The 17,378-nt window shown below is 42.7% G+C and overlaps 1 protein-coding gene across 2 annotated transcripts in view; it reads right to left on the bottom strand.

The window, feature by feature from the left end:
• Window positions 1–17,378, bottom strand: part of Rsu1 (Ras suppressor protein 1) — a 182,814-nt gene that overhangs the window by 144,071 nt on the left and 21,365 nt on the right. For both annotated transcript variants that reach the window (XM_040755470.1, XM_005081260.4), the window contains exon 3: window positions 9,751–9,801. In XM_040755470.1, the coding sequence (XP_040611404.1) occupies window positions 9,751–9,801 (51 nt within the window). The remainder of the gene's footprint in view (window positions 1–9,750; window positions 9,802–17,378) is intronic.

The raw sequence follows: 17,378 nt of genomic DNA, 5'->3' as shown, positions 1-17,378 counted from the left end.
GTAAGACAGAGTTTCTCTATGTAACAAACAGCCTTGGCTTTCTTGAAACTCACTTTGTAGCCCAGTCTGGCTTCGAACTCACAGAGATCCACTTGCCCCTGTCTCTCCATGTGTGTGCCATCACCGCCCAGCATGGTCTTATTTTTCACACTCTGGGCTTTTATGGCCTTTAATCCTTACCCATCACAGCTAGAAAACAGTCCCTACTCCCTTCATAGGCAATGTCTAGGCTCATAATGTACGTGCCAATTCCTACAGCAAACCAGGAATCCTAGCCTTCGATGCCATCCCCGTGATTCTGTGTAAAAAGATCTTCACTCTCACATGCAAATACTTATGCTCCTCAGAATTTTATATGCAAATAAAAAAGGTCATTTGTACTTATGGTGATTAATTACCATTGTTTTCCGGCCAAAACCGCAAGGTGGATAATGAAGTAATTATATATTACTGTGTGAGTTTGAAGTTCAGAAGTACACTAATCACGTTCGGCTTCACAGGTTTTATGGGATTTCCTCCAAAGCAGCTATTAAAGCAGTGAATTACAGTACTTACAGGTTATTTAAAAACATAAAGTTTATGAAACACTGAGGCAAGTTTTCATTTAAAAGGTTCTAGATGTCCCTCAAGGTAAAAATAAAAATCCACAAAGTATTTAAGCCTCCACCTTAATGACGGCCACCATCTCCCCAAATATTAAGTAGACTTACAGGTAACTACAGTAATCTCACCTGTGGTTAATCAACAAGGATTTACAGATCACGTATGCCCAGGGGCACACACATTTCATGGGCCTCCTTAGGATTCTATAACTTAAGTAGTTTTATGAACCAAAAAAGGAAAAAAAATCCCCTAGTTAATCGCTGCACAGACACCCAAATACGGTCTCCCTCTCTCAGCATTTTGAACAATCGGTTATGTAAAAATTAGGAGGAAATGGTACAAATAAGCAATAAGGTGGACTTTGTAATATGAAACCAAACATGCAAAAATGTATGTCCCTGACCTATGAAAAGTGTGCATGTACAACCAGACTCCTAAAGAGCCAACGGGGATGGACAGCTTCCCTTCTGAGCAGATACAACTTAGTCAGTGCCTGGAGCCTGCACTATCTTAGCAGAAAGGAAAGCACAGACAGGTCCGTGATGTCTTCAAGAGGACTTAGAAACCCCAGGTCCTGCTGGGGAACACATTCCTAATTATACTTGGTTCTGGTTTCTCTACTAATTCAGTCACACATCAGCAGATAGCTTTAATTTGGGAGTTGGGTAGAACAATTAACACTCAAAAGAGAAAAAAATGGCACTCAGAGATGTGGGGAAGAAGTGACACCTAGGGAAAGGGAAGAAAAGAACAGCGGTCCTGCTAAGAAAATGCCCCAGAAGTTCAGAAATATCAAGAGAAACATCAGAAAAGAGCAACAAAAACACAAGGTCCTCCATGGACAGAGGAAGCAAGCTGGAGGCATAAAAAAGCTGCTTAGCTTCTTTAATGTGCATGCTTTATTATGTAGAGAGTATAATATATATAGTACAGTATACATAGGATAGTATATATAGTATAGCTTATAAAGTATGGTATATATAGTATAGTATACAGAGTATAGTATAGTGTATATAGTATAATATATATAGCATAATTTATAAAGTATATATAGTATAGTGTATATAGTATAGTGTATATAGTATAGTATATGAACACATGTATGGTTCATGTATGTTTGCTAACAGTGAGAAGCAGACAGTACTTAAACCTTCAACACATGCTTGGGACACACTTTGCAAATACTTTCTGTCTTCCTTTACAGTTGAGAATTACTTCAATACAAGGCCCATGGGGTTGCTTCTTTTGCTATCAGAGCATATGTTTAGAGGCTGAAGAAAAGGGCAATTCTATGAGCAGGGAAGGAAAGAGAAGTAGAGGAAGACACCACAGATACAAAAATACATACAACCCAGCCAGTGGTTTCAAACTCCTCTAGATGTAAGGCCTGCCCTCCAACCTTGGCAACTGCCCCTCGTGCAATTGAAACAAGGAAAGATCTAGAGTCACAGAAATGCTTGGTTCCAAGGAGCACTGGATTTCACATGCCTAGGACAGTTAAACTGCACACATGAATCACTCAGAGAAACAGCCACGGACATGGTAATGCAGAGACTCGGGCAGCAGGAAGGGGCAGCCCCTTCTCACCCAATTATTTAACCACAGAAAGTCTAATTCCTCCACTTGATGGAGAGTTTGGTTTCATGAATGGTATCTCCTGTCTCACTTAATTCTCAGTTAATTTCTTATGTGGGCTGTTGCCCTTCACAACCCGATAGACTTCTATTTACATGCCGCACAGTCATGGCTCATTCTGAGGGAGAAGACGGCTTCATGGAAATGATGGGAGTTCAGTTAAGCTTTCTGAAGGATGGCAGGTTTCAGAACGAGGGACCAGAACTTCAGAGATGAAAACAATAACATAAGTAGAACAAGGCACATACAGAAAGAAAAACAGAATTTAAAAAAAATTACACAAAAGACAGTTCCGATTGACTATAAGGTCAAAAGTCTGATAACTGGCAATTAATCACATGGGCAATTCTGTCCTAATAGGCTAAGTGACAGGGAAAGGGAAAACATTTACAAGCATTTTATTACTTAAAAACACATGCATACATATATATGTAGAACCACATTTCACTCAAGGCTGGGGAGGGGGAATAAGGATAACAAATCCTTATTTTGAAATGTAAATTTAAGCTCTTTGAAAATCATCTTTTTAAAGTTCTGGGGAACTTTCTTGGAGAAACAGCATCAGTTTTTCCTCCACCCTGGAGTTTCCAAGCCAGAGATGCATGAGCTTAAAGAACTGATGGATGGGCAGAGCAGGACCCAAGGCCAGGAAAATCACAAGTACCATGTGCATTTCTCCAGGGTTATGATCAGCTTTCCTTTGATTCTTAAATAATAATGATAATAAATAACTCAATGATTTAAGATAGTTAAAAAACCTTTTAAAGATGCACATACTTATATAATATATAATGCACATCCTAGGCTATATACATACTCTTTCTATGCCCCCCTCGTGTGTGTGTGTGTGTGTGTGTGTGTGTGTGTGTGTGTGTGTGTGTTGTGCTTAATTTAACCTTGGCTGGCTCATGAACCTAGGACATTAGACAACACTATATACATATCCTATTTTGCTATTAAGTCACTTCCATTTGACAGACATTTAACTGTAAAGAGAAAGAAAAACTGTTCAAAGAAACCCCTAGGATGGGCTAGCTATGATTTGGAAAGTAACAGGCTCCTCTACCCACAGCCTACCACCATTCTAAAGCTGTTATGATTGATGCCCTCCCATTTAAAGCCATACCACTGGAGAATTAATGTTACATTTTAGTTAGCTTCTTTTTAGCATAGAACAAGGTCCCAAGAAAAAGGATACTAAAATAGGTACAATTGGGGGAGGTGGAGCCAGCAGCCAGGGTACCAAAAGAAATGTGGCCCATTAGCTAAGGGTGAGATGTCACAGAAGTCAACAGCATAGGTACCTAAGGGATCAAGGCCCATCAGCTGAAGGATGTCACTGATAGCAACCTCCATTCACTGCACCCACTGCCTGTGGCCTGGCCTCGGGCTGGACCACTCTCACACGTGATGACCTCACATGCCTGCTTACTGAAGCCAAAAATAACAGCACACTGTCAGCTGCAAGCAATTTTTCAAGGTAACCTGACTACCGGGACCAACAGGGAGATATTGTTTAATTAATAGCTGTCAGGTTCAAAAATACTATGTGCATACTTTTTCAACTCCAATCTTTCAAACGGTGGCACAATAACAAACTGATAAATGTGCACTAATTAAAAAAATAAGCTATTGATCAAAGCCTCTGCATTATAAATACAGTTGTGCTCTGTTAAAATGCAAACAGCAAGTTGTTTTGATATTGTCACAAGATAAATTCATGGCACAGGAGATTTATTTTGCATATCCCCCCCCCCATACTTTAATCTCATCCAAGCCAGGAGCCGGGATTTTTGCATACGGATGACAAGCAAGCTATGAAAGAGGGAATAACTAGCTACCTAGGAGCAGCAAGGTCTTGAGAGAGTGGTGAAGGTCATTACTTGGAATTGGGACCGTTAATTGTTCTCGCTCATCCAACAACCCATTGTGACTATGGGAAAGGTTTTCAGTTTAATCCCACTTTTAAAACCTGCTCCATTTTCTTCTTTAAAGCTGGACCTGCACATTTTTAGAAGCTGTGTTTTCATCTTTAGCCTGCTCATTTTGTTTACAATGATACTGGTGGTACATAGTCTATTGCTCTACAGAAAATTTACAAGCATTGTCCTAACTATGTATTCAGAACATCACCCTTGGCTTAAAAAACAATGAAATTACTAAAGACAATATCCTACCATTTTCTTGTTCACTATAATTTCAGATTCACATCTAAGCTATCACTAGTGGGAAATCACTTTTTCAAAACTCGTATCTGGCCATAATACTTGGGTTTACTCTCGGACTAGCCATTTCCAATGCATTAAATGACAAGATACAGCTCACAGCTAAGACCCAAAACTGCAGCCATAACTGGCAATACCTCAGGAAAAGCCCCACATGACAGCTAAAAGTTCAAAGCATTCAACAACGCCATTTCATTGAGAAACACGCATTTAGGGAACACTGTCCAAAACAGAGGGCTGCTCAGTGTTGCAAAGATAAGAGTTGTGATCCGAGGTCACTGCTCAAACTGATGAAGGCTCTGTGCTCGGCATGTAGTGCTGTACACTGAAACATGCTGTTGTTTTATTTAAGCTGCTTGCAGGATCTACAGACAGGTGTTCATAAAGGACCACTTTCCAAAATTAGAAAAGTGTCATGTTGAACACTAATGCCTAAAGCCTTTCCTCACTCAGGTTGAAGGAAGCCCTTGTCATAACTCATTGTATTCTTCCCAACACAGTATCATTTATTAGAGTAAAAGTCAGTATGAATGCAGGCAGCACAAATATTTCCCAATTCTCATACTGATTTGTAAATTAACATCTGATCACAGACTGTGTATGTTGAACGTACTTGCTATAGAAAAATCTCAAATACACCTTGTACAAAAGAGTGTATAAAATAACACATTTCCTTCTATTTAGACATATTGGGGAAAGAAGAACTGTTCCTTACTCAAGAAAGCAGCAATAATAAACAGTGAAAAAAAAACTGTGTGGTACTGAATATATATTTCAGTTTTAACAACCAAACATAAAAACCAAATACCTCCTTTGATAAAGATCTATTGTAAATGTAACAAAGCTGCACTATGTAAATGGCAACAGCAACATGCCCTGTGGTACAAAGCCAAGCCAGAGAGCTGCCAAAAACATTTCTTCTGACAACATAAACTTGTTTTTCAATCTTAGGTAGCCGACCTGGGGGTACTGGAATCAAATGTGTGTCTCAACAGTGACCTCTAGTGGACAAGCGTTAGAATGATCATCTCCCACAGAAATTCTTTTCAAGAATGCTCTAACATCTCCCAAACATGGGGACCAAATTAAGAAGCCAGGCTGGACAAGATCCAAAGCTAGCACTCACAGAGGATGGCTTTGTGAAGGTCATGGCAAAGGTACTCGGGGACAGACAACTGTGATAAACACTTGTCTCTCTTCTTACTGTATTCGTTGGTCCCAGCAGGCAGGTCCTTGGCGAGGCCTCCCAGACTGCTGAAGATTAGCACTTAGCCACCTAGCCAATCTACTCCCCAACTGGCATTGCATGGCCGCTTACTTCATACTCAACATGCTTTGAGTATTTCTGTAGGATCCAAAATGAGAAGATATGTCAAGTCTCACACTCACACACACACACACACACACACACACACGTGAAGGGTGAAGGGGAGAGAGCTAATTTTGACTGAAAAAAGAAGAGCCCAAGCCACGACCCCCCCCCCAAAAAAAACCAAACAAACAAGAAATAGAGTACAGAAGGAAAGCTGAGCCCAGGAAGTTGTTGCGTAACAAGCATTCCTGGAGTGGTGTCCATCCCAACTTCCCCTAGATGCAAGTACTTTAGAATATTCTAGAACGGCCACAACACAGCATCCCTGAATGATGAAGTAAATTCATGACTATACAGACTGAGTACATGTCACATTCTAGGACATAATGCAATGTTCCTTCAGGGTGTTAAAATCCAGTGTGTTTGAAATAAGAACAAGGAGAGGAAGACCAAAGTCAGTGGCAGACGCTACACCAGCTCATCCCCAAGAAACCCTTGGTCCCAAGTGCTCCCCACCTAATTCCAGTCCACTGCTTCCTCTCAGGCCTTCCCTGTTGTCTGTCTGCTTCCTTTGAGCACTCCTATGAGTTTCTCTGGTTAAACTAGATACAGAAATGATCTTCGTTTAAAAAAAAAAAAAGCTTACAGGTAGGTGGTGTTTTGCTCAGGGGCACAGCACATCCCTAGCAAGAATGAAGAACTATAAAAATAAATAAACAAATGTGACTTCTTAATGTTTCTTTATTCTGAAACTCTGGTCCTTGGGCCAGAAAGAGCCCCTGATGTCCCCAGCTCATACCTACCCATCACAGCAGAAAGACAGAAGAAAAAGAGCAACCTGTTCCTCTTCCACCCACCTCCTTAAAGAGGCCACAAACTCAAGCAGTCTGAGGAAGTTACTCCCTAGGTGACTTCATCAGAATGCAACAACACAGCCCTGGTATCCCAGCTTTACTTTTAAACAGTTTCCTTGTGATGGAAATGAAGTTCCAACGGTTGGACCTTGGGCCTTGGTATTTTGTTTTTTGTTTTTCAAGACAGGGCTTCTCTGTAGCTTTGGAGGCTGTCTTGGAACTCACAGAGATCCACCTGCCTCTACCTCCGGAGTGCTAGGATTAAAGGGGTGTGTCGCCACCACTTGGCAAGGGCCTTGGATTTTTCATTGTTGTTATTTCATAGTTAGTGAAGACTTCAAGAATCTCTGTTAATAGACTCGGGAATGTAGCTCACACTGGCAGAATGCTCGCCTCAGATGCACAAAGCCCTGGGTTTCATCCCCAGTGTTGCAAACAAACAATAGCTCCTTAGAAAGAAGCCAAACTCAGAACTACATCAAGAAAGACTGAGTTCAGGGAAAATATAAAGTTAAAATACAATTCTAGGGCTGGGGTGATGGCTGGAGTAAAGTTAGACTGTATAAGCATAAGGACCCAAGTCCAGATCCCAGCACCCAAATAAAGAGCGGCATGGAGGTTTATGCATCTGTAATCCCAGCATGTAGGAGAGGTAGACACAAGTGGCTTTCAGCCCCCTCTCCCACACCCAGCCAACCTAGGCAAATAGGTGAGTCCCGGGGTTAGTGAGAGAACCTGGTGCAAAATGTAAACAGAAAACAAATGAGGAAGACACCTGGCTTCAACCTCCAGTGTCTATGTGTTCATGTACCTATACACATGAACCCTGCGCACAAAAATACTGGACAATGTCGGGATACTAAAGGCCACCTTAGGGTATTTATAACCTCTCTTGTATTATATTATCCTACATGGATCTATCAAGGTCAAAACCTCCAATAGGAAAAGGGCTGTCAAGCCAGTGTCACAGTGATCAGATGTCTCTACAGATGTTAACTTAGAAGAAAAACGGTGTCCCCAAACAAGACCCCGGTTTATTCTAAATAAGCTAGTCATTTCCTCCCATAAGCAGGAAAGCAGAAATGTCAGAGAGCAGTGTAATTGGCATACTAGGAGAAAAACACAAATACTTGAGCAAGATAAAAGGAAGCAGTGCAGAGGGGTTTATGTTTTGAGTCGCGGTGATTTTATTTTAAAGTCGCCTTGTCAGCCAGTCCTTATTAAACAACAATGGAAAGTGAAAGACACTGATTAGAATAAAAAGTGACAGGAGGGTGGGCTCAGCCATGAACGTTTAATGCATATTTATATTTCCATCAAATGGACATATTTACTATAAACACTTGAAAAACCCCACCAAAATCATTCATTTAAATGCCAGAAAAATAGTAAAAGATGCTAATTTGACCTTAGTGGAACAGATCTGGTGTCACTGACACTACAGGATGGCTTGAAGCAGAATCTACCAAGACGATTAATTAATGCTTACTGGATTAGGTCAAGAGCATCTCAGATGGAGGGAGAAGAAGCAAATGGGGAAGAAAGGAAGATGAAGTTTGGATTCTTTCACGGTCAATCCATCACAATCTACCACATTTACACCTCTCCACTGTCTCTAAAAACATGTGGCTTGGAGAAAGAGACAGATCTGTCTATTGCTAACGCTTCGATCTCTGCAGATATGTAAAAGAAGCAAGCGGCAGCTATTGGGATGCGTTTTAAAAGGCTAGATGGATGAGTGATCTGTAAGAATGCGGCGCACCCAGCTGTCTTGTGTAAATGTAAGTGAACACACAGAAGATCTACGGATCGGCCCACACTTCTTATAAACTGCAAACTCAGTGTCAAGAGTTCCTACTGGAAAGTCCTAGGGAACTGTGAGGTCATGCCGTAGTGCACTTTTCAAAAGCAATTGCAAAGCTCTTCTGAACTGGAATGGTGGTGGCCGAGGACAGCAAGACGAGATGCTGTAAAAACAAGGCAAGCGGCACAATGCCTGTTACAATGAAGATAACGGATGACGCGTAGATCTCATTTTCAGCTTCTGTGGTCACTGCCACTTACACGCAGGCGTGGTGTCACTCTGCCTTTCCTTACCCATGTGCACTTTGTCTAAAAAGCGAGCTAATCAGCTTGTTTCCAGCACATGAAGGGCTCTCCTTCACTGCCACTCCTAATCCTCAATATTCAACAGCTTGGTGACATTGCCTCCGGCTATGTATAATGGACATACACACATAAATTCACAACACAAATCCCTCAACACGACATTCCGCTCAAGTTCATTGGACTCGGAAAGTCCCCTAACAAATGCTTCCCACATGATTAGAAAATCATTCAAGTCTGCAGGAAATACGGCAAGCAGAAAGGAGTGACAGTCAATTAGGAATGAGAAAGGAGAGTGGGTCTTGGCCATTAAAGTCTTTAAAGTCTTAGCACCAAGAAGGAAATGGACCATCATTCACTTTCGATATTCCTTTTAAAACATATTAATTCTACTGTGTGTGAATTACTCCAAAACACCACTGATGTCCAAGAGAATCCTGTGGAAGGGGCCCAGGAACCAGTCCCCCCAAAACTGAGAAAATGTGTTCAATGTATACAATTTTGTGAGGTATTCTCCATCCATAAAGCAGGGACAAAAAGCATATTCAACAACAAAATCTTCCCCAGTAGAGGAAAAAAATATAGGTGAAAATGACTTTTATGCTAATATGGTTTTGTTTTGTTGTTGAGAGTTGGGGGTGGGTGAGACCCGGATTGTACCCTTGGCTGGACTTGAACACCTCTTGCCTCAGCCTCCTAGAACTACAATTGGGCACTGCCATAGCCAGCTCAATCATCTCCTCATGAAATGCCAGCTACTAGCCAGGCATTGCCAGGCACCACAGCACTTACTACCTTAGGTGGAGCTACCAGATTACAGGATAGGAAAGAATTCTCCAAGTAGAAGCAAGCACAGGATACACAGGGAGGAGGGGGACACACATATCTTTGCTGTCACCTAGACAAACTTCGATATTTTTCACAAGCAATCACTTATCCTTACTTGCTTTAATGGACGGAATAACAGAATCAGCGGCAGGGTGACATGATGGAACATCAGAGAAGCTTCACTTACTTGTTAGCTTGTTGTGACTGAGCACCAGCTGTGTGATATGGGCCAAGGAGACTGGAAAAGAAAGAACAAAACAGTCAGGAATGTTTACAGTTGTACTCCCTTCTCTTCCAGCTATGCTGCAAAATTATTTTCGAAGGTTTAGGTGTCCACCACTCAGAATACAAGCTAGGACTCATACAAGCTGTCTTCTGAGTGTTAGTTAGACCAGATGAAGACGTTGTGCAATGGATGGTGCAATTAGCAGGGCAAGTTGGAACTAATGAGATTCATGTCACAGGACCAAGCATTACAAGGACCACTTAGCTTCCCATGGTGGCCTGGTCAGCTGGCCTAACTTGAACCATCCATCTCGATATGGTGCAGCTCAGAAGGAGGGGCCCAGACAGCAGAGAAACTGGATTCATATCCAACTGATGTAGGCACACCAGGAGTGTAGCCCTACCCGAACTGTCCACCCTGGATTCCTCTGCACATTATTGCAGGATTAGATAAAACCTATCCCGGACCTCCTCCAAACATAACTTAGTTAATGTGTCTAAGTACTGACTTGGAATGTGTACTGCTTGCCAGTTCCCAAACTTATGATGGAAGATCTATCTGTGTTGCCAAAGGAACTTGCCATGTTCTACTTTGGGTTCTAAAATTCTACAGGGTGCTCAGAAGTCTTTGCATTTGTGTGTGAATGTGTGTGTACATATATATTAGTTTAAATTTTCCTCCAATACTCTGTCTCTAAGTACATTCTTTAATGTAGTCAAAAATTTTTAAAGAGATGGAAAGAACATATCCCAGCTTGCTATGAAGATAGTGAGTATGCACTGCCCCTAAGCATAACCTTTGCTATGTTTTTTAATGATCTGTTTCCAGTTATAGAGGAGTTGGAAATACAATCTAAGGACAAGCCTTCCTAGTGTGGTCCACTGAGACCAAGTCGCTAACGCAGAAACATAGAGAATAGGGGTGGCCAGTGGGAGTGTCCTACATGACCATCAAAACCAAGGTCATGGCCAAGTGTAATCTCAGCTCCCATCCAAAAAACAACCCATTTATTTTAATTTACACTGCATGGCACTGCCAACCCTCCTCAGTATCCTTTAATCTCAGGGTATCTCCTGTTCTTGACTTTCATGACCTTGGTGACTAAGAATTACAGGTGAGATCATTTTTCATTATGTGCTTGCTATGGTTCCAAGGAGTTCCTGCTTTGGGATGTGGGCATTTGGTCTAACACGTGCTTCCACCATAATGTACAACTTTCAGAAAAGGGCCAAACTGATGGGTTTGCACAGTCTTGGACTTGAGTCTCCAAAACTGTGAGCCAAAAGTATCCCTCACTAGATGTCAAGGCAAAGCACTTGTGAATGAAATCCCTCTGCCTAGACTCCCCCATCCATTGATCCACCTGAGTGTGGCTATGTCTTTCAGACAAAGCATGATACCAACTGAATTCAAACTGCTCCCTACCCATCAGTGACAATGCCCTGTCACTTGGGGTCTTCCTGTTACCACAGGGTTCCACCATCAGTTTTGTTCTTTGTAACTAGGAAGCATGAGGGCGAGAAAGGCTGTGAGAAACTTGCTTGTTTTTCAGTTCCCAGCTGAGGCACATTTCCCTCCCACAAGCTACCTGGTAGTGACTATGGGCATTGCTAACTACTGTGACCACCAAAAGAACCCAAAACTTCTCATATGATTTTCATTAATTATTTGTTAGACAGCAATGGTCTAAATCACTGAAAATGACTCTTGGAATGCCAGGGCCCAGATCTACAGCTCCAGGTTTATGTGGCCATGACCACTCAAACATGAAAGGTACCAAACAAGCTTACTCGGGTTCTCCTGGAACTAAAACTCCTCCCTCACACACTTCCTGGTGGTTTATAGTCTGGAAACAAATGTGTCTATATAAGTAAGAAACAACCCTGTACTGAGTCAATATAGACACAATGCTTGCTCTCTCCTCCTGAACCATTTGGCCTATGCCTTTATTCAGTCCTAATGGGGGACAGGCTCTGGGGACAGAACAAGTGCATTTCTGTGACAAGAACTTCTCCTACCCCTTAACCTGGCTCCCTCCTCATTGGTCTCAGATGCTGACCCATACCCAGTCCCCGGCCACCAAATGCCCTCTTACTGTCTCCTTAGCCATGCCCGACCACACTCCACCCTAGGTCAGTCCTGAATGTTCTTGTTCCAGTCCCATAGAATGATTTCAGAGGAACCATTGGCGAGGAAAGAGATCAAGGCTGATTAGAGCATGCCTGGGGTTTGTAAGAGGAATCATCACGGTGGCCCCACGTGATATTTGAGATCGCGGATGCTGTGGAAACCCTCACACATTTTTTACTGGTAAGAGCTCAGATTTTCTTGTCTACTATATAAAGTAGTGCGCTGTTTCAGAGGTGTATAAGTCTGACATGACAAAAATCTCCAAAACCTCCCTTGCACCAGACAAGTCTCACAGATGAATCTGTTAGGATTATGCTCCGCTTCGTGGTGAGAGAACATAACAAGTGCCAGGGATTCCGCTGTGCAGTAGCCTCTCCAGCACATACACAAGCAGTCCTGAGGTCCCTTGGGAGTCCAAGCTTGGTCCTCACCGTGTTATGGGCTAAACGTTTGTCTTCTCCCATGCATGTGTTGAGGCACTAATCCCTAAAGGTAGGTAGGGCCTTTAGCACTTAGACCATGAGGGTGAAGCCTCCCTGAGTGGGATTGGTGCCTTTAGACAAAGAAGTACAAGACAGATGCCGTCCCCACATCCCTGCTGCCATCGCTAGCCAGTGAGGACCAGACAAGATTGTGACCCTCTGTAAACCAAGAGAGGGGATCTCATGAGGCACCAAATCTGTTGGCACCTGATCCATCAACATGTCAGCTTTCAGAGCTGCGAAGAGTTTAAACTACCCAGCCTATAGTGTATTTATTTTAATAACCCAAACTACGAAGAGATACATCATAATAACAGCTGACTAACTGAGGTCAGCCATCAGACCTCCGTTCCTCCTAGGAAGAGGGAAGAGGAAAGAAAGCAAGTCTTCCTTCTAGACACTTCTGAAAGTGTATACATGGTCTACCCATTCGTGGGCATTCCATATACAAGCTATCTACTACAGGAAGAGCTGGAGATGCAGCCTGTATTCCAGGCAATCACTAATTAGCAAGGAAAAAAACGTAGAGGTCTTACTACCAAGAAAGAGCAAACTAAATCTAGCAGATAAATAGCAGTCTCTCATGCTGACATCTGAATGTCACAGGAATCAATTCTGATTGCAAAAGAAAATTGATAATTTTCCTATCTCCTTCTGCCTTAATTTTTCCTAAGATATCAACAAGTAACTAATTAGAAAGGGAGGGGAGAAACAATCTGTTCTTCTTAACGATGGACAAGGTTGACAGTGACAGATTTAATTGGGAGAAGCCAACTCTTTTCAATCATTTCATCCGGTTCTTCCGGCCATCATTTAGCAGGCGAGAAGGCAGCAGAGCTGAAAAGTTGAGCTGTCTCTTTAATCATAAGTTGTTGTTCCCCCTGACTGCACCACTAGGATGTATTTTCCTTTCTCACTATTGTTACAGGGCTCCAAGCCAAAGTAGGTGGGAGAGAGGGAAATTAGAGCAGGAAAGAAAAAGTTTATAAAAGAGCTTTGAGGAAAATGTTTAGGGCAACAAAGGGCTGCAGGCTGAGTCTGCAGGGAAGGCAGTTAAGTCGGACAGGATCAAGAGAAACCCACCAAGCCTACGACAGGGACAGACCAAGTGACAGGGACGTATTTATCCAACCAGCCACTCCCTATCACTTGGGAAAGGTGGCTTCATTGTGACTCTAATATGACAACTGTGTGCTAAGAGAGAAGAAAAGGTTTGCCACAATAGAACGGGTTATTTCAGACTACAAAAGGCACCCTGTTAAACATGCCAAAGAAATGGAAACAGGCTGTATCCCCTGACCTGCTCCTGGTACCTCGCTGACCATAATCACACCCGGGAAGGCTTTCTGCTGTGTTAATAATACACTCTAAGGGTGGGCTCTGCTATTCATAGGCTCCACCTGAACATTGGGGACAAATTGCTAGCAAAATTCCAAAAGAAATATTCAAGTGTGATTGCCCTGGTAGTCCAAAAGCAATATTCAAGTGTGATTGCCCTGGTATTTGCAGATTCTGTATCAAAATTCAACTAAAAGAATGAAAATGTGCCACAAGTTATGTTACGGTACGTTCACTATTCTTCCCCTTCAACCTCTTTAAACAGCGTTGCGGGTAGGTATTGTAGCAAGCTTGTGAAGTCCTGGGTGAATGTATACTGTTTGACATGCACACTGCCATATCGAGGACCTCAGGGCCTCAGCCACATGGAAGTAGCAAAGCCTTCCCTAGGAGGGGTTCAGAGGCATAGCAAAGCCTTCCTCTGGTCCCAGTATGAATGTTGATAGTGTGTGCAGAAAATGTCCACCATAGCTTTCTTCCCCCCGGAAGTTTACAGCCTGAAGATTCAAATTGGCTAAACCTGCCTCCTTGTTCAGATGTACGGAATACGCATGCTGCTACTTCTCCATCGGAGAGCCCAGACCACCCAATCCCAGCTTTCCCCTATCTGTATGTTTGCCCCTTGTTCATTCCCTTGTCACCCTGTCAAGTTTCCAAAACTCAAGCTCTGCAAGAATGTAATAGAATAGTTTATTCATGTAATCCTGGCTGACTCAAGAGTGGAAACCAGCATATTACAAAGTCCAGGCCAGCCTGGGCTGGACAGTGAGTTACAAATTGAGATCCTATATCAAAGGAACGAAAGGAATGCTAGCTGGATAAACAATGAAAATAAGATCAAACCAAAACAAGCAGTGAGAAGCAAAATGACTGGAAGGGAAGTATTTGTGGGGAGGTAGGGACAGACAGAGGCTGCTGGGTGTAACTATTCTATAACTAAGAAGAGAACAAGCGGGAAAATGCTGATGAGTTGGTAGGATCAATAATTTCATGAGAAAGACAATGCAGGGTTCATTTAGACACTCACTAGATATTTACTGACAGAACCCCAGCCAATAATCCCTACTTCAATGATTCACTTAATCTTTTAGAAGTGGCTCTGATTGCCCATCCTAGTTAGCCTGGGATGGTCTCAGATTACATCTGCTGTCCCAGGGTGGTCACCCAATTTAGGAACACAAAGCATGCTGGTAGAAGAGGCTCACAGACTCAAGGGAAGGAAGGGGGTCTGAAAAGGTAAGGTAAGAAGATGCTCCTCACTGTAAGGGGAGGAGCATCAGGAGATACCTTCCTGCAGGACATCATGTGCTGGAGCTGGCTCCAGGGAACATGTGGAAACAAAGGCTACAGAATCTAACAGAGGCTGTGATTGCAGAGTTGCAATGTGGGGAAGGTTGAGAAGCAGGAGGAGCTCAGTCAGGATTTCAAGGCTGCAAACTCAGGAAAACAAACACTAATAGAAAACTCCTGGGAAGGGGACTGGAGAGACAGATCAGTTGGTAGTGTGCTTGCTGAACAAGCATGAGGACCCAAGTTTGGAAGCCTAGCATCTACATGACATGGGTCTGTAAACCTAATGGTACGGGTGGGACGGAGACAGGCAGAGCCCTATCTCTCACCAGTCAGTGAGCCCCAGCTTTGTTGAGAGGCCCTGTCTCAACAAATAAGGGGTGAACTATTAACGAAGACACTTGACATCAGCCTCTGTCCTGCAAGGCACACATACATATGTGCATGCATGCAATAAACATGTACATATGCACTACCCCCCCCACCCACCCACACATACACAGGCAAATAAAATCCTGGAAAAGAATCACCATTTCCAGGAGAGCAGCTATTGTTTAAAACAGGTTCTGTGTTTTTCCTTCTTCTTCAGCATATCACAGATAACGCGAGAACAGAAAAATCAGCAGGGTAAAGCCACCACACCTATGATGACACTTTAGAGTTATTTCCAAAGTGACCCCACATATCATGATCACGTGGTGCACTAAGAGCTGTCTCCAAGGCTTTCTGTTGGGAAATTAGGAAGCAAATGATTCCTCTGGTGGCACTTTACATCTGGGAGAGAAGTTCTGGCTTCACAGGGTGACATTTACATCCAGAAGAAAAGAATGCAAGGTTGGAAAACACACAAAGTGGCACAGAGCTCACAGTGGTCACGAATTCTGTCACTGGTCAGAACTGGCCTTTATTGGTTTCCCAGGAAAAACTCCTGTGATTTTGGTCACAACAACAGGACTTTGGTTCATTTTGGAGGCTTGTGTGCCATACATAGCAAAAGCATCTGGGAGGCATTGCTATCACTGGAACACAAATGGCTTACTGAATCTTAGGTGCTCTTGTGGTATAAAATGAAACATGATACATCAATAATATACTTTCTCAGATATTCAACATGGTCACCATGTTTTACAATAAGGGACACTGTTCAAATTCTGAACATTATACTATGAACAGCAACCGTATTTGCAGATGAGCACACAGACTGCCCTGTCAATACAAACCATTCAAAGTTGTAAGTTGTTAACGAAGAATTCCTTTAAACTTTGCATATAAGATGACCCCAAACTTTTTCCACCTTGGTGTCCCATGGGTCAGAAATTGTGACAGCCTTAAGTAACCTTGACTCAAAGATGCCACAAGAATGTGGGCACTGACCAATTGCCAATACCAGTGAGGGCCAGCTTGAGTTTTGCAGCTCTGTGATGTGAGATTAAAATTCTTGCCCATGTCACCAGCTGGAGTTATTTCACCCCTGGTAGCAGAGCACAGATTCAGCCCTTCTTAAGCATGCAGGCTCTTGCAATATATTAAAATGAAGACAGACAATAAAATGTCAGATGCTGAGATATAACTCAAACATATTCACTGAACACACTCAGAATCATAAAAACATTAGTTTTGGATTCTGCTCATAATTTAAATCTTTAAACAAAAATCAGTGTGGTATGAAAGGTTTGAAAGGTTTTTCTTTTTTTTTTTCATTTCACAGCTAATTATTACGCAGGTGTGCAAACTGGTAAGTTTTTTTCTAAGGTTACCATTTAATATAAAGGGTTTATCTGCTCTGGTTAACTTGTCCTTCATTCAACAAGAACTCAGATTATTACAAATGACAACTGAGTAGAAATGTGACACCTCTTTCTACTGCAGGAGCAAGGAAAAGATCCTGATCAGGTCACTAACTGAGAGCTTGGGGTTTGCCAGGACTTCAAACAACAATTGACTTGTTCAGGGTCAGAACAGAGCGAGAATGAAGAGGAAGGGCGGGTTCCCTCTTCTGGAGCTGGCTCCTCCATTCCCACTCTTGCTCATGACAGCTTCTGGCTGCTGAGTCTTCAGTCTCTGGGATTATGTCGCTGACTCCTCCCCTTTCTCTGGCATTACATCACTGACCACTCCCCTTTCTCTGGGATTATGTCACTGACCACTCCCCTTCCTCTGGGATTATGTCACTGACCACTCCCCTTCCTCTGGGATTATGTCACTGACCACTCCCCTTCCTCTGGCATTATGTCACTGACCACTCCCCTTCCTCTTGGGTTATGTCACTGACCACTCCCCTTCCTCTGGGGTTATGTCACTGACCACTCCCCTTCCTCTGGCATTATGTCACTGACTACTCCCCTTCCT

Source organism: Mesocricetus auratus, unplaced genomic scaffold, assembly GCF_017639785.1.
Source record: "Mesocricetus auratus isolate SY011 unplaced genomic scaffold, BCM_Maur_2.0 Super-Scaffold_100013, whole genome shotgun sequence".
Lineage (NCBI taxonomy): Eukaryota > Metazoa > Chordata > Mammalia > Rodentia > Cricetidae > Mesocricetus > Mesocricetus auratus.
This window is presented reverse-complemented; position numbering and strand designations above follow the sequence as displayed.